Source organism: Pteropus medius, unplaced genomic scaffold (genome assembly GCF_902729225.1).
Source record: "Pteropus medius unplaced genomic scaffold, Ma_sr-lr_union100, whole genome shotgun sequence".
NCBI lineage: Eukaryota > Metazoa > Chordata > Mammalia > Chiroptera > Pteropodidae > Pteropus > Pteropus medius.
In genome coordinates, this window is record NW_024356336.1 from 6,048,439 (window position 1) to 6,074,637 (window position 26,199).

At 54.1% G+C, this 26,199-nt stretch overlaps 2 protein-coding genes across 14 annotated transcripts; one reads left to right on the forward strand and one right to left on the reverse strand.

The window, feature by feature from the left end:
- Nucleotides 1–9: 9 nt before the first annotated feature.
- CCDC157 (coiled-coil domain containing 157) lies at nt 10–16,336 on the forward strand. Of its 8 annotated transcripts, none has more exons than XM_039861985.1 (12): nt 10–149; nt 2,834–2,986; nt 5,506–5,764; nt 7,846–8,017; nt 8,751–9,327; nt 9,995–10,144; nt 10,495–10,685; nt 11,888–12,064; nt 12,237–12,405; nt 13,540–13,679; nt 14,138–14,226; nt 14,318–16,336. In XM_039861985.1, the coding sequence occupies exons 3-12, from the start codon at nt 5,517–5,519 to the stop codon at nt 14,565–14,567; spliced, it is 2,163 nt and encodes a 720-aa protein (XP_039717919.1). In that variant the 5' UTR covers nt 10–149; nt 2,834–2,986; nt 5,506–5,516; the 3' UTR covers nt 14,568–16,336. The 8 variants fall into 8 exon arrangements, with proteins under 8 accessions (XP_039717919.1, XP_039717920.1, XP_039717916.1 ...); XM_039861983.1 differs by having other exon boundaries at nt 62–214; XM_039861984.1 differs by having other exon boundaries at nt 98–235.
- On the reverse strand, nt 16,277–23,431 carry RNF215 (ring finger protein 215). Of its 6 annotated transcripts, none has more exons than XM_039861991.1 (9): nt 23,038–23,429; nt 22,666–22,809; nt 22,126–22,197; nt 21,960–22,045; nt 21,329–21,512; nt 17,764–17,883; nt 17,544–17,687; nt 17,177–17,279; nt 16,277–17,084 (listed from the first exon to the last, which is right to left on the reverse strand). In XM_039861991.1, the coding sequence occupies exons 1-9, from the start codon at nt 23,323–23,325 to the stop codon at nt 17,062–17,064; spliced, it is 1,164 nt and encodes a 387-aa protein (XP_039717925.1). In that variant the 5' UTR covers nt 23,326–23,429; the 3' UTR covers nt 16,277–17,061. The 6 variants fall into 6 exon arrangements, 5 of the variants coding, with proteins under 5 accessions (XP_039717925.1, XP_039717926.1, XP_039717923.1 ...); XM_039861992.1 differs by having other exon boundaries at nt 21,356–21,512; nt 23,038–23,428; XM_039861989.1 differs by having other exon boundaries at nt 17,544–17,950; nt 21,356–21,512; nt 22,681–22,809; nt 23,038–23,431.
- Nucleotides 23,432–26,199: the final 2,768 nt, after the last annotated feature.

Genomic DNA, 26,199 nt, shown 5'->3' on the forward strand with positions numbered 1-26,199 from the left:
CGTCGCCGAGGAGGCCCGTCTGACGTACTTCCGGACACGCCCCTCCTCCGTGACGTAATTTCCACGGGAGCGGCCCACGTGACACGCCGTTGCCATGGAAACCGTCTGGGCATTTGGCTAGAGTTTGCTTGGGTTCCTAGGAGCTGCAGGTGAGCTGGAGTCATTTCCATGAGTCGACCAGACACTGGGGCTAAGGCTACGACACCAGAGACTGGTGAGACGTTCTATATCACCCGTACGTACCCCAAGGCCCTACCTCCCGCCCCTTTACTCCCCTGGCCATTTCCTCGCTCCCTCCGACACTGCCTTCCAAGGCACCAGCTCCCTCCCATTCGTCCTCGCTTTGGAGAGCCCCCTCCTCTCGGTCTCTCCTTTTCAAAACCCCACCTCCTTACCCCCTCTGCCTCCCCTCACTTCAGGCCCAACTCCTCCAGGTCCCTTTCCCAAGTCCCAAACCCTAATTACCACTGGTCTCTTTTCCCTTGAACCTGCCTTTTCTAGGTTCCACCCCTCTGCCTTCCATAGTCCCGCCCGCAAGCCCCAAGGACCAGATCAAATTGGGGCGGCTGGTTTAGGCTCCGCCCCTCACTGCCACTGGAACCTCTATGCAGGCTACTTCCTTCATTCTCGAGACACTCCTCGAATCTTGCCTTTTCTTTTCCTCTCTCGAGATCCTCTCCTCCCTGTTCTCTCTTCTCTCCTTCCCAACTTCTGAATGTGGGCCGGCTCTGATCCCTTGCCTGGACTTCAGTTTCCTCACGTGTGAAATGGGGGCGTGGTAGAAAGAGATGTCCTCCCAAGTCTCCTTCCTCTTCGTCTCTCTCATACACACAACCCCCATAGGTGGTTTATGTCATAGTTGTTATTATTAATGTAGAATAATAACGACAGCTAGGATTTATTAAACCTTTATCATGAGCCAGACCCTGTGCCAAACACTACATGCATTACATCATTTATTTCTTATAGCAACTTATTTACAGATGAGGACAGTTAAGTTCAGAGCTGGTGGAGTGGGAACCCAAACCCAGGCCATTCTTAACTCCTTTACTAACGCGGTTACTTATTCTGAATTCACTTCAAGTCTTCAGTGACCCCAGGGATCCAGGCAATTAGCAATCTGAGTCAACTCACAACTGCCATTCATATACATGGTTTTAGAGTTTCCAAAGTATTTTCTTGGTGGTGACCTCGAATCTCAACCGTCGCACTGGCAGGGAAGTAGACATAATCTTTACCAGAGGAGTTGGGTCCTAGAGCTCAGAGAGGGACAGGGCTTGAATGTTGCCTGGGAATGGCGTAAAGGTTCCCTTCGTTCTCTGTGAGTCAGCAGTCCACCTTGAACTTGAGAGAACTGAGGAGAGGCAAAGTTAACTGCCCCTCCTACCCCAGGGCAATATTGTCTCAATTAGTGCCATCACCTATATGGTCTCAGGAACCATGCAGGTCTGGCAGCTTCAGGCTGAGGGTTCTACTGAAGACCCAGGAATTAGAAAGCCTGTGTCAAATGCTTCTTCACTTGACACACCTAAGTGGTTTTCAAACCATGCTGATATCTGCAAATCCTCAGTGTTCAGAAGAACCAACATAAGGTAAACTTGGCTATTTTTCAATGTTGCATTTTCCTCTTATATTTTTGGCTTCTTTGGCATTTGCTGGTGCTTATCAGAATCAGAATCTAACAGGAGTTCGTATCTCAGATGACCCCAGATGGCAGCTGTAGTTATTTGAGGGTGAATGATCAATGTTTCTTGGTGTCCTCTGAAGCAAGCTTCTGAGTTCCAGGGCTTCTTCCCAGGGTGGGGTTTCTTGATTGTTTTATTTATTTCCATCCTCCCTTTCCAGAATGGAAACCCAGGATGTTTCCGTCTGTTTCTTCTGTTTGTTTCTGCTTCTTCCTTGGGGACATAAAATCTCGTGGGTAGCAATATCTCACAAGAGGCAGTCACCAAAGCAACATATTTGTGTCGGTTGTGGACGTGTGTGTGTGTGTGTGGTGGGGTGCATACTCATGGCCCTGTGGGTGGGACTGACAGAGCTGACACACCCAAGACTTGCCCCCTGCGGAGACCCTCAGATACAGATGGTGGTTCCTGTGTGCCCTGCTCTGTCCCTGTTCCTGACACAGTGCCAGCATGTAGTAGGTACTCAGTCACCATTTGCTGAATGAACACACAGGACCTGACCTACTGCATCTGCACTGTCCAATACAGTAGCTACCAGTCCACATGGTGGTTCAAACTGAGATGCACTGTGTCAAATGGACACTGAATTTTGAGACTTAATGCAAAAAAGGTTGTTAAAAAAAATCTTAATGATTTTATATTGATGTCATGTCGAAGTGATAATATTTTGGGTATATTGGGTTAAATAAAATATATTATTAAAATTATTTTAGTTGTTTCTTTTTTTTTTTTTATGTAGCTAGTAGAAAATTAAAAATCCCATATGTGGCTCGCATTGTTTTTCTTTTGGACAGTGCTGCTCTAGAAGCAGCATGGCCTGAGGACAGAGCTGAGATGTTGGACCCAAGAATCTCAGCTTCCCGAATGGCCTTAGACTAACCCCTTAACTTTTGATAGCCTCAGTTTCCTCATCTGTATAAAGGAGCAGGACTCAGGAAGTGACACACAGTAGGTCCTGTGGTCAGAGATAGTACTGTTGAAGCATGTCATCTATGCTCAGCTCAACTCAAGTGACCCCACCTGCCTTTTCTCTCACTCCATTCTTCCAGCCCGGAACACCTTCCTCTTCTGGGACAGCCTCTTCCCTGCCCCTCAGAAAGTCCTCCCTGAGTGCCCACTCACTCTTTTTTGCCTTCATCCATTCCCAGGGCTGGATGACAAGCTGCTTGGGGCCAACCCTGCACTGGAGACAGGAAGCCAGATACCTGGATGAGCCTCTGACCCTGAGCCTCAGGCTAGTTCAAGAGTCGGACAGGTGCCTGTGCAGATATCCTGCTCTATAAGCGGGCACCTGCACAGAGGTGAGAACAGGGCACTACTCTGGGAGGCCGGAGAGGCTGGCTCAGCTCTCGGGGACTACCCCTGGGTGCCTCCGAGCTTCCCAGCACCTGTAGGCATAGGTGATACCCCAGTAAACTCAAAAGACAGTCTATGTGCTTGCCACCCACAAGTAATTACTCAAATAATGATTCAGTGCCAGTGTGGTGTGTGAATATATAACAGAACCTCACTTGGCCTGAGGACCTGAGGGAGGTGTCTTAGCTAGAAGAAATGGGAGAAGGTGCATTCTGGGTTGTGAGACACTGAAGTAAGGGCAGACCACCTAAGGCTGGAGCCCGGGGAAGCAGTCTAGTCTTTATGTTATAGAAAGCCATTCAGGGTTTCTGTCAGGGGTGTGAGTTGCTTTTTTAAATAATCATTCTGGCTGCCATATATAGAATGGGAGAGGTGATGCTGGGCAGAGGGGAGAGAGTAACCTCTCAGGGAGGCCGTGGCAGTGGTCTGGGGAGATGGTGGAGTGCAGAGCAGTGTTGGTGGACAGAAATGGTGTGTTCTCAGTGTGGTTTGGACATAGGATTGGCAGCACTTGGGCCTGGAAGTGGGAGTGAAGGAAGGGGACTCAAGGACGTGCCCAGGTGCACTCAGTGGGGGTGCCATTTTCTGAGGAAAGGGAGATTGGGGGTTGGAAATAGGTTGGAGGAAACGAAGTTTCACAGCCAGACTTGGACTTACTGGGGGACCAGAGGGGCCATGGCCTAAATAATGCCCAAGTAGCCCTTGAATTGCTGGGAGGGGCTGTGGTGCAAGGAAGCACTTTCTGCTGCTGAGAAATTCACAAAGGACTAGGGGCCCTTCTGCAGAGTGGAGAAAGACCAGTGCTCAGCGTCTACAGGGCTGCCTAGCTCTGAACAGAGTGCTGGCTCTGACACCAGGTGCCAGAGGGTAGAATCCCCAAGGCATACAATGAGCCACAGGAGGGGCCACATGACAGTGTCACTTTTCCACCTTCTGAGCCAAGGGCCATGGTGATTCATCTAAATCATTATCTTCAGATGTCCACAGACGCCAAAGATGGATAAGAAACAGGCTGTGTGGGCCATAGGGGAAAAGGGAAAGTGTAGGCAGCGGCTCCAGACAAGGATGATCTTTGCTGCTTTTGCTGCTAATAATAATAATCACAATAATAATCTGTACTATTGCTGGAGAACTTTTACTGATGCCTTACCTTGGACCAAGCACTTTATTTGTGAACACCATATAAGGCCTCACACAACCACCCAGCCTGGTTGGAGGTTGTGTACCCATCTTACAACTGAAGCAGCTGAGGCTTAAAGGAGGGCAGTGATTTGCCTGAGGCCACAAAGCCAGGATGGGGCAGGTCTGAGACTCTCTGTATCAACATATAATGGGCCTCCTGTAGGATAAGTATCATATAAATTTTTAGGTTTTCCTCTCTTACACCTATGACTTGTCCCCCTCCCTCCACCCTAAATCAATATATTTTAAAATTTCTTTGTGGATTTTTTTTTTCTTTTTTCCATTCAATTACTAAGTCATTCACTTGCCAGTAAGCATCTATAATGGGCCAGGCTCCAGGCTGGTCACACTGGGTATACCAGTGACTCAGGTGGACTGAGGACCTGGCCTGGAGAGGAAAGCTGTTCAGCAGAGCAATCAGGGCAAAAATGAGGAAGCCCAGAGGGGTTATCTAACTAGCCTGGAGGGTGCTCAGGAAAGGCTTCCTGTAACAGGTGAAGTCCGGGAACCCTGAAGGATGGAATTAGCCAGGTGATGGGAATTGTATGGAGGAAGCATAATTCGGATAGAGCAAACAGATGGACATAGATCTAGAAGCAAGTTCCTATGAATGAGTTGCCCTGTTGTTGATAGTAGTTGGAATGGGGAATATGGAGCAGAGAGGGGGAAGACTGGAGTGGGGTGAGAGACATAGCCAGAGGAGGCCTTTTTCCCAAGGGTCACAGGAGTCTTGAGGGGTTGTTGGCCAGTGTGAAGTGATCAGATAAGGTTTGGCCAGATCTCTGGGGCCAAAGTGATCAGATTGGGGCAGGCAGTCGTGTGGCCCGCCCGGAAGCTGCTGCAGTGCTGTAGGTAGGAGATGACAGTAGCCTGGTGTGGCTCAGTACTCCCAGTCATGCTGTAGCTACAACTCTCTTTTAGTTGTCAGTTGCCTGTTCAATGGTTCACTCTAGGAGGGAAGCACGGTAAGTACATTTTCATTCACAGATGTATCTGTCCAGCATTAAGCAGGGTCCTGGCATACACAGGCCCTTGGAGGTACTTGTGGAACAATGCAATTGGCAGTGTAGGCATGGGGTAGGGTCAGTGGGAGCGAGGCTAGTAAAGTCACCCATAACCAGCTTCCAAAGGGCCTGGTGACCTGGGCCTGGTAAACAGACTTCTCCCCAGGGTCTAAGACGGACTTGAGCCTAGGAGCATTGGGCCAGATAGGGATCTTAGAAGTTTCCTCCAGCAGTCGCCTCATGGCTCTGGCTAATGGGGCTCATCTCCGCTCACCCAGGAGCTGTGAGGATGGCTCACCTGCTGGGCAGCCAGGCTTGTATGGACAGCCTGCGCAAGGACCTCACCGACCTGCAAGGCGCCATTGTAGACGTCTTTTCCCGTGCTGGACCCGTGCGCTTTCCCTCCTGGAAGTTTCCTGACCGCGTGGCCTGTGACCTGGACATGGTGGCCCTGCTAGAGCACTATGACCATGTGCCAGGTGACCCTGAATTCACACAGCTGTCCCATGCTGTACTGTTGGAGCTGGTCATCGACAGGTAAGGGCCGCGACCAAACCTGGTGATCTTGGGATGCTGTCACCCTCCCCTTAGACCAGTAGCAGCCTTGGGATCCCCTTCCAGTGGTGGCGATAACATTAACAATAATCACCTCTGACTGAGTACTTTCGGGGCCAGGTCCGCTCAGGGCCTTCACAATGATCGTACCTTGTGCTGTGTGCTGTGCTGTGCTGTGCTGTGCTATCCTCTCCTCTCCTCTCCTCTCCATCTCCTATCCTATCCATCATCAGGGAGTTGCTGGCCACCCTATTGGTCTCTGCGGCACCCCAGCTCTGATCACCACCTCTCCAGCTGCTTCCAGCTCCCTCCTCAGGGTTTCTGTGTATTGGAGACACTACAGCTGCTGTTCAGAGTTTCCATCCCAGTCTCTTTTTCCTGGCATCTTGTAGGCTGTGTTATGCCCACTGTGTGTCATGGGGCCAGACACGGGTTGTGTTTTTCCAAATCCCAGCCCTGCTGGGAAGGGGCCAGTAGAGTCTCTCACACCCCTACCATGTCTGTGCTATCATCAACGTTAACATGGTCGTTAGCCTTCCACTTCCTGGGGATCCCAGATTCCCTGTGCTCCAAAACCTTTCATACTAATGAGGTTGTGGAGTCATGGGGGCACAACAGGCAGGGACCCCAGAAGCTTGGGAATAACCTGCCTGGAGTCAAAGAAGGCAGGGTAATTACTTAGAGGCCTGGAAGAGCCTTCTCTGTAAAAGCACCATTTGGAACCCGTGAGGGTTGAACATGTAAACACAGAACACACCCTTCTTCCTCAGTGGCTTTGCACACACTGAGCCCTTTGCTAGGAACAACCTGCTCACCCCTTCTTGGTCTGGCCAAGCCCTACTCATCTGTCAAGGCACAGTTTACTTATCCCCCTTGTGTGAAGCTGTTGCTGACATGTATTTCTACCCCTACCTGACCCCTCTGCCCATCCGTGGCTGAGTTAGAGCTTCCCCTGGGCTTCTATGTGCGTACATAACTCCTGGCAGAGACCACTGGGTCTGAGACCTAGACTAGCCTGGGAACCCTGGAAGACAGGGTCATGGTCACTGGCTCTAGCTTTTGGAGATGCTCAGTTCATGTCAGGGGTGGGATTATGGCTAAGGATGAAGATAATGCAGACGGCACAGCAGCCTCCCACTGAGAGGGTTTGCCTGTCTGAGCAGATAGATCGCTCTGTCAAGGCCAAGCTTTATCTTCTTTCCAGGTGCTTTCCCACTCCACAGTGCTACTCAGTACTGCAGCAGGCACGGTTGTCCCTATTTATAGAGGAGGATACCTTGACTGAGAGAAGGGCTGAGCCTGGAGGCAGTTGGCATTTCCTCCCTGAGGCCCTCTGCCTCAGACCAAGTGGGTTTAGGATGAGCGCCCTGCACCTGAAAGAAGAGAAGGTCACTTATCTGCCTTGTATGTTTTGTATACACAATATGTCTTCCTTTAAAAACGCCTGCTTCCCATGCAAATACAAACTTACTTTTCCAGTACCCCTTTTCCTTAAATTTAGCCTCTGGCTTTAATTTGGGACTCCAAGGTTAAGATAGAGACCTAATGAAGAGTCGCTCCATGTGTGGTTGCCACAGAAGCACCCGTGCAGGAGAAGCCTCCCGACGAGAATTAGGAAACTGTAGGGAGCCCAGTGACCCACATGCTCACCCTGAGGCTATGGACAAGCTCCTCCCCTCTGGGTCTCAGTTCTGTCCTCTGTAAGGTGAAGGCTTTGAGCCACATGTAAGGCAGCCACTCACCCAGTATTTTATGAACACTAAGATACAACCGAGGCAAGGCCCAGCCTCCCAGACCATCCTGATCCAGTGGGGAACAGCCAGGCAGAAGTGCTCTCCCAGGAGTCTCAGAAGAAGCCCCAAGCTCAGCCTTCAAGGTGGGCTTCCAGGAAGAAGTGGCTCTTTGGTTGAATTTGAAGCTGGCCTAGCAGAGCATATTCTAAGATGCTTCAAGTTCCTGATGCCTCGCCCAGTCCCCCAGAGCCTGAGGCTGCCAGTCGTGTGTCATGAGGGCACACTGGCACTGGGCTCTACCTCAGCTGACCCTGGTATTTCTGCCCGCAGGCTCCTGCTGCTACTTCAGAGCTGTGCGAGGTACTTGGAGAACCTCGGTTCAGAGCAGACGGTGCCTTCTGCCCGGGCTGCAGGGCCGTGCATGTCCGTGGGGCTCACAGTGCGGCGCTTCTGGAATAGCCTGCTGAAGCTGTGTGTGCTCTACCAGCAGGCTCCCCACCAGGTGGGTCATTTACCCCCAGCTATGGTCACCCTCATGCCAGTCCACCCTGCCCCAGCTTCCTGGCACACCATATGTGCACCACATTCATCGCTGCCCGAAGGAGAGTGTCAGCTCTGGAGCCTCCCAGTCCAAGGCCCATGCATCTCGGCAGTTAGCAACACAGGCCGCGGGGGCATGTCTGGGCTACTGGACTCTGCTGTTTACACCGTGGGACTTTGGGAAAATCCTACCTACTCTGAACCTCGGTTTGCTCATCTGCACAATGGAGTCATGGCACTCCCTACCTCTCAGGGCGTTGTTGGGCAATAGTGTTAATATGAGCGCCATTTGTTAAGGGTTATCCCATAGTCCTCACAACCACTCAGTGGGAAAGACCACCATCATCATGACGGGGAGGAAACTAAAACTGAGAGTGACTAAAGTGACACAAACGCAGGCAAGTTCACTAAGCAAGAGCCCAGTAACTGGCAGCTGTGTCTGTCACTGTCACTCTCCCAGTACCGTGCATTTAACTGCATTGAGCCTGGGGGGTGGGGCAGGCAGCAGAGAGGAGGCCTGGGCTTGGTAACGTGAGGCAGTGGAAAGAAAGAAAGTTCTCTCTCATTCACATTGGTGTTAGATGACATCTGAGGGTCTGAGCGTCAGGAAAAGCTGTCACAGAAATCCCCAGGGATGTGATCACCTCCCAGGCTCATTTTGCTCACCTGCTTTCCTTTTCTTTTCCTGACCGCAGAAAAGGGCAAACCAAGGGGAGATCCCTACTTCCAAGCCTACAGCCAAGGGCGAGCCAGCCAAGAGCCCTGAATTTGTGACTGCCAAGTTCATCAAGGCCCCCTCCCCAATGCCAGGCTTGCAGTCTCCAGCCAGGACTGCTGAGAATACCAGGAATGTCCACTCCCAGACTGTGGAAACGGCCCTGGTGCCCTGCGATGCGTGTACCAGTGTCCAGGGCAGCCTGCGGGAGGTGGGCAAGGTGGTCATCAGCCTGTGTCAGAGCCAGAACTTGCCTTCGTCCTTGGGCCAGTTCCAGCAGTTGGTACAGGACAGCATGGGGCTCAGGCCCCTGCCGGCTGCCACTGTGGGCCACTGGGCAGCAGAGCAGAGCAAAGACCTGATGCGCCTCAGTAAGCATATTGGGCCCCTAAGGACCCAGCTGGAGGAAGCTGAGGGGCAGAAGGATGGACTGAGGAAGCAGGTGGGCGAGCTGGAGCAGGCACTGCAGCAGGAGCAGGGGGAGCGGCAACGGCAGGCAGAGGAGGCCCAAAAGTGCCTGGCCAAGTGGGAGCACGACAAGCAGCAACTGCTCACAGGTCTGTGCCCCAGAGGCCTACCCCTTAGTGCCCGAGGCTCTGCTATAGCCCTAGTGTGGGCTCTCCCAGAAGCAGACCCCGAGACAGGGCCTGTGGTACAAGTAGTTGGTGTGGAAGAAACCCGGGCTGGAGAGTGGGCCGGAGATGCAGGGAAGGGAAGGCAACAAAACAAAGGTGCACTCATCAGGCCGGCAACTGCAGGCAACTAGAGCTGAATTCCACTGAGAACACTGGATCTGTTGTAGAACATGTGCCTCAGGGTTATCCCTTCAGAGGGGTGAGGGAGCTGGAGGATTTATCCACTCACTCGTGTTGGTCACTGACGGTGACACCTGGGGGAGTTTGCTCTCCTGGCACCTCCAGCCAGCAGAGTAGTCTCTTTGGCTTTGGCAAAAGCCGTTAGGCAAAGAGATGCAGCCATTGGGACTGGAAGTCAGCCAGTGCCTGCTGATGTGAGGCCAGAGGGATATGGGCAAGTCACTGCTCTTTCTGAACCTCGCTGTCACCTATGTGGAGGACATGGAGGCCCAGAGGGGTCTAGAGACATGGCCGTCAGCCAATAGGAAATAGGATGGCCTGGGGGTCCAGGCTTCTTGGTGCCGCCCCAGTGCTCACTCACAAGCCTAGGTGGCCTCTCCACATGGCAATGGGTGTCACCACTCTGCAGGGTACACTGGGCATGAAGGCCACTGGCCAGGCCCAAGGGAACTTCTGAAGGGACTTTTTCTTGGCTGCATAGAAACAAGTGACCTCAAGATGAAGGTGGCCACCCTGGAAGGAGAGCTGAAGCAGCAGCAGGAGTCCACACAGGCCATGGGTGAGGAGCCCTATCATTTAGCCCCATACCACGTACCCTATACTAGATATGGCAGAACAAGCACCTGTCTCTGTTCCCCGGGGTTCTGGGACAAAGATAAAGGGAACCACAAAGGAGGGTGGGCAGCCACACTGTTGGGTAATAACCCGAGTTGGGCTGCCACCTTCTATTTACAGAACCCATTTTAGGTGGGATTTATAGCCGCATTTTGTGGCTGATGACCTGGAGGCCCAGAGATGTGCTGTGACACCCCCCTTCTCCGCGGTCCCATCCTGGATCAGAGGCAGTGCAGGGACTCACATCCAGGGCTCCTCTGCCCTACCCCTTCCCACGCCTGCTCAATCCTGCAGAGACAAAGGCCCAGCAGCTACAGGAGGAGGCTGAGCGCAGGGCAGAGGCTGAGAGGCAGGTGCAGCAGCTAGAGGAGCAGGTGCAGCTGCTGGCAGGGCGGCTGGACGGAGCCAGCCAGCAGATCCGCTGGGCCAGCACAGAGCTGGACAAGGAGAAGGCCCGCGTTGACAGCATGGTCCGCCACCAAGAGGTGAGGCCGGGGACCTTGCCAGTGCCCTGGGTGCCTGCCACGTAGGCCACAGGGAGAGAGGGCTCCACTAGTGCGGGATGGGGGCTGATCTGTGTAAGGTACTTGTTCTCCAACACACACCCAGGTTTTGGTTTGATTCACCTTTATGGAGGGTCTGGGCTCTCCCCTGAGCCGGGCACTGGGTGAATGGTGACCCAGGGACAGAAATGGCCAAATGAGACCTTGTTCTGGAGGAGCTCCCTACTCGGCAAGGGCAAGCAGTTGTGCCACCACCCAGTCTCCTGCCAGATGGCTGACAGAAGCAGGGGAAGTGCTGCTGGGGTCCAGAGACGGACAGTCACATCTGCTTATGGGAATCCTGGATGGCTTCTTGGAGGAGGTAGCCTTTGAACTGGACATCAATGGCTAGTGATTAGTCCATCAGCAGGAGGAAGGATAGAGAGGGCACAGGATGAGCAGGGGCCCAGGATAGAGCTGTGCCCTGGGCAATGGAGCCTTGCAGGAGTCCCCAGTGGAGTGGCTGAGGGAAGGTCTGGGGGCTGTCCTGGCTGGGCTTACCCTCAGAGGTTGGGTGGGGAGCCACGCATCAGGTGGCTTCTGTGAGCCAAACACTGGGCTCAGCCTGTACAGCTCTCTCGTTCTTCGTCCTCACAATAGTAGGAGGCAGATACTCTTGTCATCCTCATTTTATGGATGAGAAAACAGACTGAGTGAGATTAATTTAAGGAAATTGACCAAGGCTGCACAGCTAACCAGAGGTGGACCCAGGACTCAAGATGACCGGGGCTGGTCCTTTTTGCTTTGCCCTCAGTGGGTATCAGGAAATGTGACATGGCCTGACGGGGTACTGGAGACCTAAAGAGAAGAAAATCATTTTTCCTAGAATTCCTTTCTGAGTGGAGACTGACCAAAGAGAAGTGGGGTGGAGGCCAATAAAGTCAGCCAACTGCTTTTCAAGGGCGCAGGGGCTGCAAGCCAGAGGTCCTGGCCTTGACCAGATGGGTATATGTCACCCTGCTGCATCTTCCTCGTGCCCTTTGCCCTCCATGTGTGTACACAGGCTGCCCCTACACAGACAGTTGTGGCACAAAAGGGGAGGGCTTGGAGAGCGGAGGTCACAGACACTGTAGTCTCCTTAGTCCCACGTGGCTAGGCCAAGTCTCATGGGCCTCATGGCCTCCCTGCCCGCCCATCCGGCTCAGTCCCTGCAGGCCAAACAACGAGCCCTGCTACAGCAGCTGGACAGCCTGGATCAGGAGCGTGAAGAACTTCGTGGCAGTCTGGATGAGGCCGAGGCCCAGCGGGCCCACGTGGAGGAGCAGCTGCAGAGAGTGCAGAGCGAGAGGGAGCAGGGGCAGTGCCAGCTCCGGGCCCAGCAGGTGAGAGCGGGCAGGGTGAGGGCTCAGGGGAGACTCTTCCCTTTCACTGGAGAACTGTCTAGCCAGCTGAGTGCCTGTGGGCCTGTCCTATGTCTGGGGAGAAGGGGTGGAGTGTCCCCAGGGGAGCCAGGAACTATTTCTCAGGCCAGGTCTGAGCCTCCCTCTATCCCAGGAGCTGCTGCAAAGCCTGCAGGGGGAGAAGCAAGGCCTAGAGCAAGCGACGAGGGATCTGCAGCTGACCATCTCAGAGCTGGAATTGGAGCTCGTGGAGCTGAGGGAGCAGGAGCGGCTACTGGTGGCTTTCCCGGACCTGCATAGGCCTGTCGAGGCCCAGATCCAAAGTAGGGACCCGGGGTTGGTGCACAGGGCACACTGGGGCCTGAGGTAGACAGGACACTGGGGTCTGCACCTCTCCGGCTTGCAGCAAGGGTGGTAGAGTGGAGGCAGCCAGCAGTTCGGCCCCTTTGGAGCCTCCACAACCTGCAGGTGCCTCATGTATTGTCTACTTTTCTATGTAGATGGGGACAAGGAAGCCTATAGGTAAGGTGACCTCCCACAGTCACACAGCTGAATCCAGACACAGGTCTGGCTGCCTTTGTAGCCTGTGCACATCACCATGTCACATACCAGTTCTTCGCTTGACTTCCGTACTTCCGTGTATCCCCCATCCTGGTGTCTTCCCAAACCACATCATGTGGCCAGCTCCAGGTGCACAGCCCTAACTGTCCAATGCCCTGGAACCTGTGGCACAGGAGTTCTAGGGACCCATCTCAACAGAGGACTGGATGCCAGGCCACCTGGGTTCTCATTCCAGCCCCTCCAGCCCTTTAAAGCTCTGAGGGCGAATCCATTCGTAGAGCTGTTGGGATGATCCACTGCACTTTAACTGTGCATTATAAGTCATCACTCCTGAGTGCTGACTACATGCCAGGCCCTTCTGTTGCCCTCTTAACTGCCCCACCTGGCAGGTAGCAGCCCCTTTTTGCAAATCAGGAAGCAGAGAACCGGAGTGGGCAGAGATTTGCCCGGGCTCATAGAGCCAGAAGGAAGCATCTATCCCCCATATGGTGGGAAGGAATGTCCTTGCTGTATTTCTGACTCATATCCAAGAGAACTGTGTGACTTTGGATGACTCCCTGTCTCTGGCTCTCCAAAAATAGGTGGCCTTGGAAGAGATTTACTCTTGCCTATTTGCTAAGTCTTTACTAAGATCTAGGTCCTACCCACTGCTCAAATTTTATAATGCTGTGGTCACCTTCCAGCAGGCAGGGGAACTTGGAAGTGCAGAAAGGCCTCAGGAGAGGAAAAATGAGATGGGGGGCCTAGTGCACTGACCCTTCCCAGCTCCCTCTGTGCCTGCTGGGCCACCAACCCAAGGCACACCCCAGCTGGCATGCCTGCCCTCTGAGGTCCTGTCCCACTGGGCATAAGAGACAGCCCTGGTGGGATGAGTGCCAGACAGTGTGTCCCCACAGGCTCCGGCAACGTCACGGATGACATGGAGAGGCAAGTGCAGGCCAACGACATCCGCATCCGGGTCCTACAGGAAGAGAATGGACGGCTCCGGTCAATGCTGTCCAAAATTCGGGAGGTAGCCCAGCAGGGGGGCCTCAAGGTGGGCAGCCTGACTCCCCCACCTGAGAGGGCTGGCCCTTGGGGACTTGGAGGAGGCCCCCAACTCAGCAGAGGTCTTCAGACCCCACCCCGAGGACCTGTTGAGAGCCTGTCTCATCGCACGTGGCTTTGGGCTGCACTGTTGTGAGACACCTTCCACGTTTTAAGGTGTGAGGATGGTACAGTGCCTTCTAGCTCCAAATCCCCTACTCTGGCCCTTTGTACTTTCATTCCAAGTACAACCAGGAACCTTGTCAGAAAGCAACCTTCCCACACTTACTGTGGCCGAGGCAACCCTGGGAAGCTTCCCAAACCCTGCCCCTCAGAGAAAGGGGCCATGGATACAGGTTTGGGACCTCCCTACCCTTCCTGGCTATGATACCCTCTCTGAACAGTACGGGGCCGGCAGGGGTGCGGGGAGAAATTCCTGGGCCTTTCCGAGCTTGGCTTTCTTTGCAGCTGATCCCACAGGACCAGCTCTGGGCCCCTCCCAGCCAGGGAATCCAGGGAGCATCACCACCAGCCCAGGTCCAGAGAGCATCCCCAGGGTAAGTGAGGCTTTGCTAAAGGCGGGGCAGACAGGGGCTGGGCTGGTCTCCCTTGCTTATAGGAGCTCTTGCCATCTGGTCCTCCCCTCAGGCTTCTGGGCAGGCAGCATTTACCTGGCAGCAGGATGGCCAGTGCAGGCAGGACCCTGCCTGGCCAGCCCCGGACATCCCCACCTCAGCAGCCCGGTGGCCGGCCCAGTAAGTCCTCCCTCGAAGATGTGACCCACTCGACTACCTGTGCCCATAACCCCATCCGGGCCTTGGCCAGGCTAAGGAGGAGACTGTCACCAAGCCAGAGCCAGGGTGGCCCTGCACACCAGCCCCAGGAGCGGCCAATGTAGCCTGTAGTGGGGTGGGGCTGGAGGACAGGTGGCTGGCAACCTACTTAATGTAATAAAGCCCCAGCCATCTGCCCACAGCGACCTTGGCCTCACAGCACTGGCTGAGCTAGGGGCAGAGCCCTTCCTTCCCTGCCCTGGGCTGGTACCACTGAATCCCCAGCCATGCAGGTCACTCATCAGCAGAGGCATGGCACACCGTGGATCTTCAGTAAATGGGAGCTTTCTGATGGAGGCAGTGGAAGAAGATGGCACACCGAGGGCAGAAAGAAGCTTCTAGCACCTGGGCCAAGTGAAAGGCAACCTTTCAATCCCCATAGCAAGGGCCAAAGGGTAGCATGGACTCAGTTACCCCCCGCCCCCCACCGATGAAAGGCAAGATCAATGTAGGGGGTGTGCCGGGGAAGGAGAGCAGTTAGAGGTGGGCCCAGTGAGAATATCTAAGGCAAGAAAGGAGTCAAAGACTGGGGTCCCGGCTCTGGGCTCCTGGAGACAGGCAGAGGGCGGCGATGTTTCTTTAGCCTCAGGTCCGAACCTGGAGCCTCCCACCCTGGCTCTGAATCTGGGGATGGGGACATTAAGGACCCAAGAAAGTCAGCATTCCTTTCCCCAAGGAACTCGCCTTCAGGAAATGTGAGTCACAAAAGGTTTCTGTAAATCTAGAAGGACAGACCCCAGGAGACCACTGAAGACAGGGGAAGGCCTCACCCAACCAGAGAGCGGGACACCCCAGCCAGCCCTGGCTTTCCGAGGCCTACCCTTTGGGGCCTGGGTACTGACACCACCAGCCACACCAGGCTCACAGCAGTCGTTTTCCTCATGAAGCCTCCAGTCTGTCCTGGGTCACCTCGTCTGTGAGGGACAGGCCCTAAAGCTTGTTGAGGACTTCTCAGAGTGGGTACTCCCAGCTTCCTGTGACATTTCCCCTGGTAAGGAGGCCAGCAGGTAGAGCACTTCAGCTTAAAGAGAAGGGTCAAGAGGGGCCGGGTGTGCAGCTGAACTGGCATGGCCAGGATCTGCCCAATTTTTGCTCTTATGGAGCACAGGGGTTCCTGAGGGAGGCGAGGATGCCCTGGCCCTGCCCCTCGCAAGTGAGAGCCAGCCCTGAGGCTGGGGGCTCCCTGAGGCAGGAGGCCTGGGCCCAAGTGCAGGGGAGGACCCATCACAGTTCAGCTCCTTTCTGCTTCTATTTATTAGCTCACAGTTCTGTAGGTCAAAAGCCCAGGCTCTGTGTGGCTGGATTCTCTGCTCAGGGTCTTAGAAGGCTGAAATCAAAGTATCTGCCAAGTTGCATTCCATTCTAATGGCTCTGGGGAAGAATCCAGGCTCATTCTAGTTGTTGGCAGAATTCCAATTCTTGCAGCTGTAGGACTGAGGTCTGTTTCCTTGCTGGCCGGTCAGACGGGGCCACTCTTAGCTCTTAGAGAGTGTCTGCTTTTCTTGCCACGTGGCCCCCTCCATCTTCAAGTCAGCAACAGAATTTCTCATGTGGCTATAAGGTTAGGCCCACTTGGATACTTTCCCTCTCAAGGTCCACTGTGCTATATAACAGAATCCAACAGGAGTCAAACTCATTAAGAGTCACAGTTTCAATATTACACAAAGCATGTTCATGGCGGCTGGGGGGATTTTGGAGGCTATCTTAGAATCCACCTCTCACAGGCGGTAGAACCCAAGGTGACTTGTTTGTTATCTTAAAACATCCACACGAATTTTACTTATGTTAAAATATATCCATGTTTATTTTAGTATTAAACCTTCCCTACCCCAAATCTTCTAAACAAGATGGATGCTTCTGGAAGATGCACCACATTTATTCTGTAGCTTCAAGTATCCTGGTCAGCAACCCGTAATCCCACCGAGAAGCACAGGACTAGATGGTTTCTAAGGTCTCTGGTCCCAGCCAGGTCCAGGAAGGGAGCCTGGTGGGACAGGCAGTGGGACCTGTGGCTCCCAGTGCCCAAAGACCAAGGGCAGCAGACCTCTGGGTGTAACATCACAGCCCTGACCAAGATGTGACCTGAAAGATGGTCAGGCCAGGTGGCTCCTCACCCAACCTGCCCCCCCAATAAATAAGCACAAAACCTGGCCACTGCAGCCTCGGCCCCTGGGATGTCCTGACAGGCAGGCCATAAGGCTCCTGGAGCCACAGGAACAGCTGCGTTGCCACACACCCTCTTTCCCCAGGCCCATGCTCAGGGTCCTGGGAGCTGCCTGTAAGAAGGGCAGACACAGACACCCCAGGATTGCACAGAAGGTCCCCAAAGGGGCCTCTCTTCCTCTCTTCCTAGCAGGTCTGGGCCCTGCATCCTTGGCCTAGAGGCTGTAGCCCCTCCTTCCCAGTGTGGATGTGGTGGGGGCACCTTGCTCCTCAGCAGGGAAGGCCCCATCCTTCCTTCCACCCACAGGGCTTTCTGTCCTGTCCATCCTGCTGTGCTGTTCCGAGAGCCCAGGCCGAGGGATCCCATCCCCATGTGCAGAGACCCAGCTCCTGAGGCTAATCATCTGAGTAGCGGTTCCCTACAGAGAGAAGGAAAAAGAACAGGGAGGGAGGCGTCAGGTGGGAACCAGGCAGAGCCAGCCATCGGCCACCAACCACCCTTGGTGCTCACCCAGGACGTTGAATTTGCACAGCGGGCAGGTTTGCTGGAGCATCAGCCAAGGGTCCACGCAGTCTCGGTGAAACTCATGCTTACAGGGCAGCACCCGGAGCCACTGCGGGGTAGGGGTGAGGAAGTGGGGAAGGGCTCAGGCCACAGTGGCAAACCTCGAGGTGGAAGTACCTAGCCTGGTGTCTTCACCTGAGCTGGAGAACTAAAACCACTGTGGCCTGCCATCCCCACCCTCCACCATTCTGCTTTCTGTGGTGCTGGTGGGGATAGAGGAAGGGTCTGGTGGGGGTGGTTTTGAGGTGTCTCAGGAGTTGGAGTTTGGTCATCACACGTCAGCCAATAGTTGGCCTGTGCCCAGGGCACTAACCTGCTTGTTGCAGAAGTAGTCCAGACACACAGCGCAGGTCTCTGCACCAGGCTCTGGGGGACTCTGGGCCGCCCTGCCCAGCCGGCAGCGCCGAGTCTTAAGGGACGCCAGTCTCTGCACCACACGGCGCTTGAGCAGGTCCACCTGTGGGGAGAGAGCAGGCACAGTTTGGCAGGCCCGAAGGTAGGAGGCATCGGGACTTCCTCAGGCTGGCTCCCACCTGGCTTCCGGGCTCCCGCTGGCTCTGTCTCGACGCCTGCCGCTGGGCCTGGACCACAAGGCCTGTGCACAGAAGCATGGCCACCAGCAGGATGGCGTTCCACAGCTGCTGCAGGGGCTTCTGGGGAGGGGAGCAGAGTGTCAGGGACACTGGGGCTACCCCATCCTCTTCCCCCAGTAAATCCATCCTAAGGACAAGGTAGGTGAGGTTCATTGGTACCAGACTCCTAGCTTCTCCCTTTTAAGCTTCCACCCCAGGGTCCACCCAGCTGTCTTTGCTCCACCCTACACAGTGAGGCGACCCACATGTCCTCAGCCTAGGCCTCTCCAGGGCAACAAACCCACCGTTTCGGCATTCATGGAAGCAGCTACCTAGCAGCCTCACAGATTCCCCAGCCCAGTCACCTTCTTACTCCCATCCCTAACCCACACTTGGGGTCTGCTTTCTAGCAGCCATCACCCACCCACCTCCATCCAGGCCGAACAACATTCACATGCCCTTTGAGAAGGCGCCAGTCCCCAGGCCTTGTTGCCTCGCTCTCCTACAGGTCTCATGTCCCCTCCTCTCCAGCCCATTCCTCTACTGCTTTTTGGGTCCCTTACTCTAGCCTTGCCCACCCATTCCCCAGCACAGCCGCAGGCAAACCTTAACACGCAGTCCCACTTCTTCACATTCTTCCCTGCGATGCTCCCCTTCCCCAGCCCAATCCCTGCCTTCAGGAGAAAACCCAAACTCCCAGCCCACCCTCCAGGCCCTCGATCTCCCATCCCCGCCCTCCGCTCAGCATCCCTTGCTCCTTGCTCCCTCCCACGTCTGTGCCTTTCTACACCCTGTTCCCCTCTTGGGGACTGTCTTCTTTCTTGCCCCTTCTTTTGGCTAATGTCTCTGGATGCCCCTTACTCTGGAAGCTCTTCCTGACCACCAGGGCTAGGCAAGTGCTCCCCTCTTGCTTCCCTTGCTCAGCCCTCCTCGTACCTATTATAAACCTGTGTCTCCTTGCTGCTGCCCTTAGTGGTCCCACTGGAGGGAGGAAACTCTGTCCGACATGCCTCACTAGTCTTTGAGAGGCACCTGGGTGGGGGATGGCACTGACCTAACTCCTCCCATATGCAGTGTGGCAGCTAGGCTTTGACTACTAAACAGCTGGCTCGGGAAATGATGTAGCATTGTAAGCAAAACCAGGCCCGCTCACCACGTAGGCACACCCCACCCACACAGTCGCACTGTGTCACAGGGTTTGTGGGTATATTATGACTAACACATTTGCTTAAAAGTTTTCTGCATTCCTAGTAGCTTTCCGCCATCATGTTATTCCCCAGCCAATGCTGATGTTCAACTACAAGGGTGGGGGAAGAGGGGTGAGAAATTAATAAATGTTAAAGAGGCCACCACTCTGGACGAGGTCGGGTGTTGCTAGAGTCATAAGATGTTGCTTTTGCTCAGGGCAGAGGCACTCTGAGGGCCACTACCGAGCGGTGAATGTGAGTCCCAGCTCCCCACTTTGTCCTACGCCCTCCCCGCTGGTGTCTGTGTCCCTATCATCTCTCCATTCCTGGTGGGGTGGTGGCACCTGCTCTAGGAAGCTCTCTCCACACCCCTAAGCTCGGGTGCTTTCACTCTGCCCCAGAGGGCCCATGCCTATCACCAGCTCAGCGCTCACCCCAGCAGAGTGACAGTGTCTCTGGCCTATCTTTTCCCCAGATGGGGCCTTGTGAGTGCTGGAGCTGCCTTGCCCTTGTGCCCCCTGCCATGCTAAACCAGGCTGACACCTAGCAGGACTCAATGAGTGGCCATTACAGTGTAAGCTCTCCAGGGCAGAACCTGGAACTCCAGTGCTTTCAAGAGACCAGTGAGTACTGGGTGGGCCAAGGGCGTGGCCAGCCTGGAGTTCTCCTATAGGCCTGGGACCCAGTGTTCCCAGGTGCATCTTAGGGACCCCCGGGTGAGGAGGGAAGCAGGGTTGGGAGTAAGGCCATAGTCCATTGGACTTTTCTGATATGACTGGGCCCTGGAGTCCAGGCTGAGAGCTGGCGTCAGCTGCCTTTCAGCTATGATGGCCACCCAACACCTGCATGGCCCACCTCATCCAGCTGTTCAGCTTTGCTCTTTGTACCAGCCAGAGCAGCCTACAGACTGTTACTCCTGCCTCCAAGCCTCTTGGGCTGTCTCCCAGCCTGCTCCTCTCGTAGTTGAACCCCTTCTGTCTGCACCTCATTCTGGCCTCTCATCTGACAGCCCCTCACCAAATTCCCGTCTCACACAGAAGTCTGTGTGGGCTGTTCTCCAGGGGGAGATACAGTGGGGATCCCTTCTCTTCCAAAGCCCTTCCAGTCCCCCATCCTCAGTGTCTGCTGCTTCCACAGAACTGTGGTTTGTGCTACTCACAGGAATTTGATGTGCTGTCTAGGCTGAATTGCCAAGGCTGCCTTCAGGTCAGAGTTCCTCTTCCCTGCTTGTCTTTGAGCCTTTCGAGGGCCCAGGTCTTACTGCCTTTTATACCCTCCACAGCCCTTCCTGTAGAGCCCCAAGTATCTTAGGATCTCAAAAGTTATTTGGTGTCTCCTGACTTATTCAAGCACTTGTAACAAGATTCAGAGGAGCAGCAACTGCCCATTTGCTCAGTACCCACCATGAGCTTTACATACACAATTCCCTGACAATCCTGTGGCCGTGCGCCATCCCCGTTCACCAATGAGGAACATGAGACCAAAGAGGTTAAACACTCAGCCTGAGACCACTCAGCTAAGGTTTCAGAGCCAGGATTTGAACCCAAATCTGCCTGATCTGCTGCCTCACGTGGCTTATGACCTCCAACACTTGCTAGAGGCTGCATGCCAGGAGACTAGGGCATGCCTATTCTGCAGAGTTGGGAAATGCTTGCAAACAGGATACCTTCGAATCCTCTTGATGCTGAGCATTGGAAAATTCAGAGACAAATGAGACGCAGCCCTGCCTTTCAGGAGACAAAAATCACTCTCTCCAACTCTTATACAGGATGGGCTGTCCTAAGAGCCCCATGAAGGGCCTGACAAAGCACTGCTGTGATTTAGAAGAGGGAGAGAGGGACTGGGAGCTGAGGGTATGAGGGAGGCTTTCCAAAGAAGGCAGGCAAGATGAGCTGTGGGGGCTTTGGCTGGACTAGGATATATCAGGACCAAAAAAGGATGTCCATACCTGCAGCCAAACATGGACAAGGCTTAGTGGCGGGAAACCAAGGCATGTGCGGGAAACCAGGGCATGTGTGAAGTCCAGTAAATGGCATAGGGTGGGGGAGTGTAAGAAGACTAGAAAAAAAATTTGAAAGTGAGTAGGAGAGCTGTGAAAGCCAAGCTGAAGAGTCTGAACCTTATTCTGCAGGCAATGCGGAGCCAAAGAAGGCTTCTGAGCAGGAGAATGACATGACAGTAGCACCTAACATTGATTGCACATGACTTTAAGTCAGGCACCACACCAAGTAACTGTCATGTCACTGAATACAATAGCCCTGGGAGGTGGAAGAAGGGCAGTCCTCACCACCCAGGTGAGAAGCCTCAGGATTCGAGACAAGTAATGTATGTGGTCTCACCTGAGCCTCCTCTCCTGGGGCACCCACCTGCTCCTGGGCCCGACTGCCTCCCAGGCACACCAAATCCTGCCATCCTCCGTAGCCATCCTTAGAGAGGCCACAGGTGGTCCACAAGGTCAGCTTCCACTCGATGTTGGCTGACAGAGACTCTCCGCTAGTGATCTCAGCCGTGGCCTGGGTCCTCCTGGGAGGGAAAGCCACCAAAGAGCCAGACAGAAGGGCTCTCAGGAGGGAGGCCCAGAACCATCCATCCCCCAGCCTCATGGGAAAAGGATATTCCCAAGTATCACCCTGCAGCCCTTCTGCTTTGGCCTCCAGGCCTTTCCTGGCTATTGGTTTTTCCAATTCTCATACCAGCCAGGCCAGGAAAGCCTAGAATCCCAGGGAAGAGCCTATCAATCAGGAATCTGTTTTCCTCCTTGCAGAAGCCACTCTCCTCTGCCCACAGGGCCGCCTCCGCCCTCCAGACCTCCTTCCAGTCTCCTCACCCATTTTTCAGACCAGGAGATTACAGTCTTAAGGCTAACAGGAAAGGCCATGGTCCCGAGACTCCTGAGCCCATGGCAGAGCCAGGGACCCTCAGCACCCAGGCACCCAGGCCCAGTCCTTTGGAGCGCAAACCCCAACTTACTGCAGCAGTGCCTCCAACAGCTTGGTGACATTGGAAGAATAATGGAGGACGATCACTGGCCTGAGCAGAAGCTGGGATATGTCTAGCTATAGGGAAACAGAAAGGTCAGCTGGTCTTGGTCTCCTATTCCCCAGCCTATGCGCCCATAAACCCTGATGCAATTTACCTCTCGGACCACGTTGTGGTTCAAAATGAGGAGAAGCAGGGCAGAGGCTCCCAGGAAGAGCGCCCTCCGCATCTGCAGGACAGAAGCAGAGGCTAGCCCACACCTTACCCCACACCCTGCCCACACACTGTAAACCACAGCTGTTCTTAGCTACTGGCACTACAATGAGCATTTCCTCTATAAGCTCCTTGAGGTCAAGGGCAGAAAACTTTATTCCTCCTGCCTTCTTCCCAGATGCTCTGTGGAACCCAGACAATGCTGTGTCTTCCCCAGTCCTAGCACGGCAGGGCTGCCCACCAACCCCCAGCAAGAACTTCCAATCGAATATTCTCAGAGCCTGGAAGAGCTTCCTGACTCTGGCCTCCCCCCACCTCCCGTTTCCACACCACACTGACTCAGTTTTCCTAACTGGGGCCCCTTGCCTCACCCTGGCTAAGCAGTTTTCTGGAAGCTCCTTAAGGTCCCACCTGGTAATCTGGCTCTAGCAAATGCCTTGAAACACCCTTCTCCAGTCCCCTTCCTCACATACACCCCCTGCACCTGCTGGACCAGGGCCTTGGGATAGAACTGCGGGCCACTGCCCTGACTCTCCTGGTGGAACTGGGCCGCCTGCTCCTTTCCCACATACGCCACTGCAATCCAGCCTTCTCCGGGCACCTCCTGCTCAACGTCCACGATGTCCATCTGTGGGGCGAAGGTCCATGGGCAGAGGGAGGAGGGAGGATCAGACACACAGGGGGTGCAGGGTTTAGGAAGAGCATCTGGATCTCAGGTTTTGGAAGCTGGAATGCCGGGAGCCTGGGCAGCCTGGGGAAGGGGCGCTGGGCTGCCAGGGGTTGGTCCAGGATGAAGGCCGGATCTGGGTGTGGGATCTACATTGGGACGGGAGCCAGATGGCTCGGCGGCGCTCACCAGCAGCAGGCGACCGCCCAGCGTCGGCGCCGGGTCGGCCTCAGCGCCGATCCTGACGCCCTCCAGGACCAGAGCGTCCTGCCGCGGCAGCCTCACGTCCACCCGCACGGCGCGGGCCCCGCCCCGTCCCGCCCCGGCTGCGGGCTCGCTGCCGTCCGCTGCGGCCCCGGGCCCTGCCAGGCCCAGCCAGAGCGGCAGCAGGGGCAGCAGCAGCAACAGCGGCGACGGCGGCGGCGGAGGCGGCGGCGGAGGCGGCGACCTCAGCGCGGGGCGAGCGGCGGGGCCCATGATCGGACCCAGCGAGCAGATTAGACAGAGGAACCGAGGGTCCTGGGCGCCGGGATAGCGGAGCTAGCGAGGCCGCGGCCGGACGGGGCGGGGCGCTGGGAGGGGGCGGGGCTCGGGCCGGACGGGGCGGGGCGCCGGGGGAGGGATGGGCTCTCGGCGGCTCCGGCGCCCAGACCAGGCCGCACGCGCCCCCTGGTGGCCGCGGAGAACCCTAGCGCGGGAGGCCGGAGAGGCTAAAATTGAGTGGAGCCCAGGTCACTGTGCGGAGGAGGGAAGTCAGGGAGGAGAAGCTCACAGCTTGCTGGGTTGCCAAAGGCCGAGGCCCGGGGCAGAGGAGAGTGAGAGAGATAGTTGGAAGGGACGCCATGGGGAGGCGGAGGCACGATCAAGGCCGAAGAAGGGCAGGAACGAGAGATGTCTGGGGTCCCGAAGGCTGGAGTGACCTCATGGTCCCACGGTGTGGCCTGGGCCAAATAGCAACCCTCCGTCTTCCCTGGACCTGTTTCTTCCCCAGACCAAACTCCAGGAGGCAGAGAAACAGAGATTGGGGTGGGAGGCAGCCAGGGGGAGATCGAGGCAAGGGTCCTGGAGTGGCAGAGAGAGGGGCTAGGGATGCTTGGCTGGACAGAGTAGGCCAGACACATCTCAGTGGGGCCAAGAGGCTGAGTCCTAGTGGAAGTAACTTCCTTGGGCTGTGAAGTGGGCACAGTATATGACCAGCACCTCCTCCCCACAACAAGTAATCTCTGATACCCACCAGAATGTGAAAGTTCCATGTGTTGTCCTAAAACTCATCCTTCTCTTCAGGGCATGTGGCTACTGGGAGCTGGCTTAGTCTGAAAACCTTTTTAGAAATGAACTGTGATAAAAGGGCAAAGGCAGTTTGAGCCACGACAGTCTTTTCCTTAAAATTTTATAACGAAAAATATCAAACGTACACAAAACTTGAAAGAATTTTACAGTGAACACCCACATAACCACCAATATTGAATCGTCATGATGCTCCAGAAGAAGAATAAAACGGAAAGAATAAGACAGCCTGATATCAGCCCAAATACAAATGAGGCATCAAACAGAGAAGCCAGAAACAGACCCACATACACATAAACATAGCTATGTCAGAGGAAGCAGTGCAGTTTTGGCCAGAGGAGGAGGAAGTATAATGAACTGTTTGATAAATCGTGCTAAGAAAATGGGTTAACAATAAGGAAAAGAAGTGAAATTGGACCCCTACTGACCATCATATACAAACTGTAAATTCCACGTGGATTAAAGACCTAAATATGAAAAGTCACACTTTAAATATTTTTGGAAAGAAACATAGGAGAATATCTTGATTACTTCAAGGCCAGGAGAAATACATAAAAGCAGAACAAAGGAAAAGTTTGAAAAAATTCATCCACAATAAAATGCTTGTTAATCAAAACATTGTAATAAAGTTGCAGGGAAAGCCACAAACTAGGAGAAGGTATTTGCAGCCAAATAATTCACATGCAGAATAGACAAATAAATAGATATGGGCTACAAGATGCAAATAGGCACTTGACGAAAGAGGAAACAAGGATGGTTAATAAATATGAAAAGATGCTCAACTTAATCATTAATCAGGGAAATACAAATTAAAATAATATGAGAGACCAACTGATCAAAATTTTAGAGTCTGACAATGTCAAGTGTTAGTAGGGATGTGGAGCAATGGAATCTATACACTGCTGATGGCTGTACAGCCTGGTTGTACTTGCACAATACAAGCCACGTCGGAAACTATTTTGTATCAAATAAAACAATATGCACATTCTCAGGAATTCTACTCCTGAGTATATACTCTAGAACAGTGCTTCTCAATATAGACTGAATATTCGAATCATCTAAGGATCTATAAAATACTGATGCCCAACTTGTACTCTAAATCAACTGAAATGTTATTTCTGGAGGTGGAGATTGGTTGCTGATAATGATAAAAAATGTGTACGCCAAGTGACTCTAATGACTGAGAACGATTTCTTGAGCATGTGCAGAACAACCTTATTTAAATAGTAAAAAACTGAAAATGGCCCAATTCTTCATCACTAGAAGACATAAATTGTGGTATTCTTGTGTGGGTTACTAACATCCTTTTGTATGTATGAAATCACTCTTGAGGTCCCTTGGTTTCCACAGAGAGTCTTGCTTCTCCAATTCTATGAATGTCCTAGCCCATCTGTTAGCCTCAATGACCAGGTTGCAAGAACACACCGTGTAATTAGCCAGACTGTTGGCTTCACCATCTGTGTATACCTATTCCTACTACTTGCTCCCTACTCCCAAGCCCACCCACCCAGGCAAGGGGTCTTCACTGCTTCCCCGACACATACACTGACCAGACACAAATCCTTACTCATACCTGTTCCTAACCTAAAATACGTTTCTGCTTCTCCACAAATAACCACATCCCAGCCTTCCATCAGTGGGAGCCGGAGCACCCCTGTGAACTTGGTGAGTAACCAGAGTTACCCTGTGCTTACCTCCTTGGTTATCCTGGAAGAGACAAGTACTTGAGGATGTAGTCTCAATGTGGGGGCGTGTAGTCCAGTCCAGCCCGGAGTCTTCTGATGTTGCATGCAGTGGGGTGGAGTCGGAGGGCAATAAAGATCAGAGTTGCCACTGAAGGGTGGATAAGCCCAGGAACAGAACAGCAAAGGACCAGAGATTGACTGCAGGGAGATGAATGCCAGGCAAGGCCCTGTTTGTGAGCAAAGCACCTGAGGAAGAGGAGACTGGAGGGCCCCTCAGGGAGGGAAGGGATCCCAGCTGGGAGAAGAGGTCGGCCACTGGTCCTGGGGCCGATCCTTGGGCCACCTGGCTCCTAGGGCTGAATGGCCAGAACACTCAACC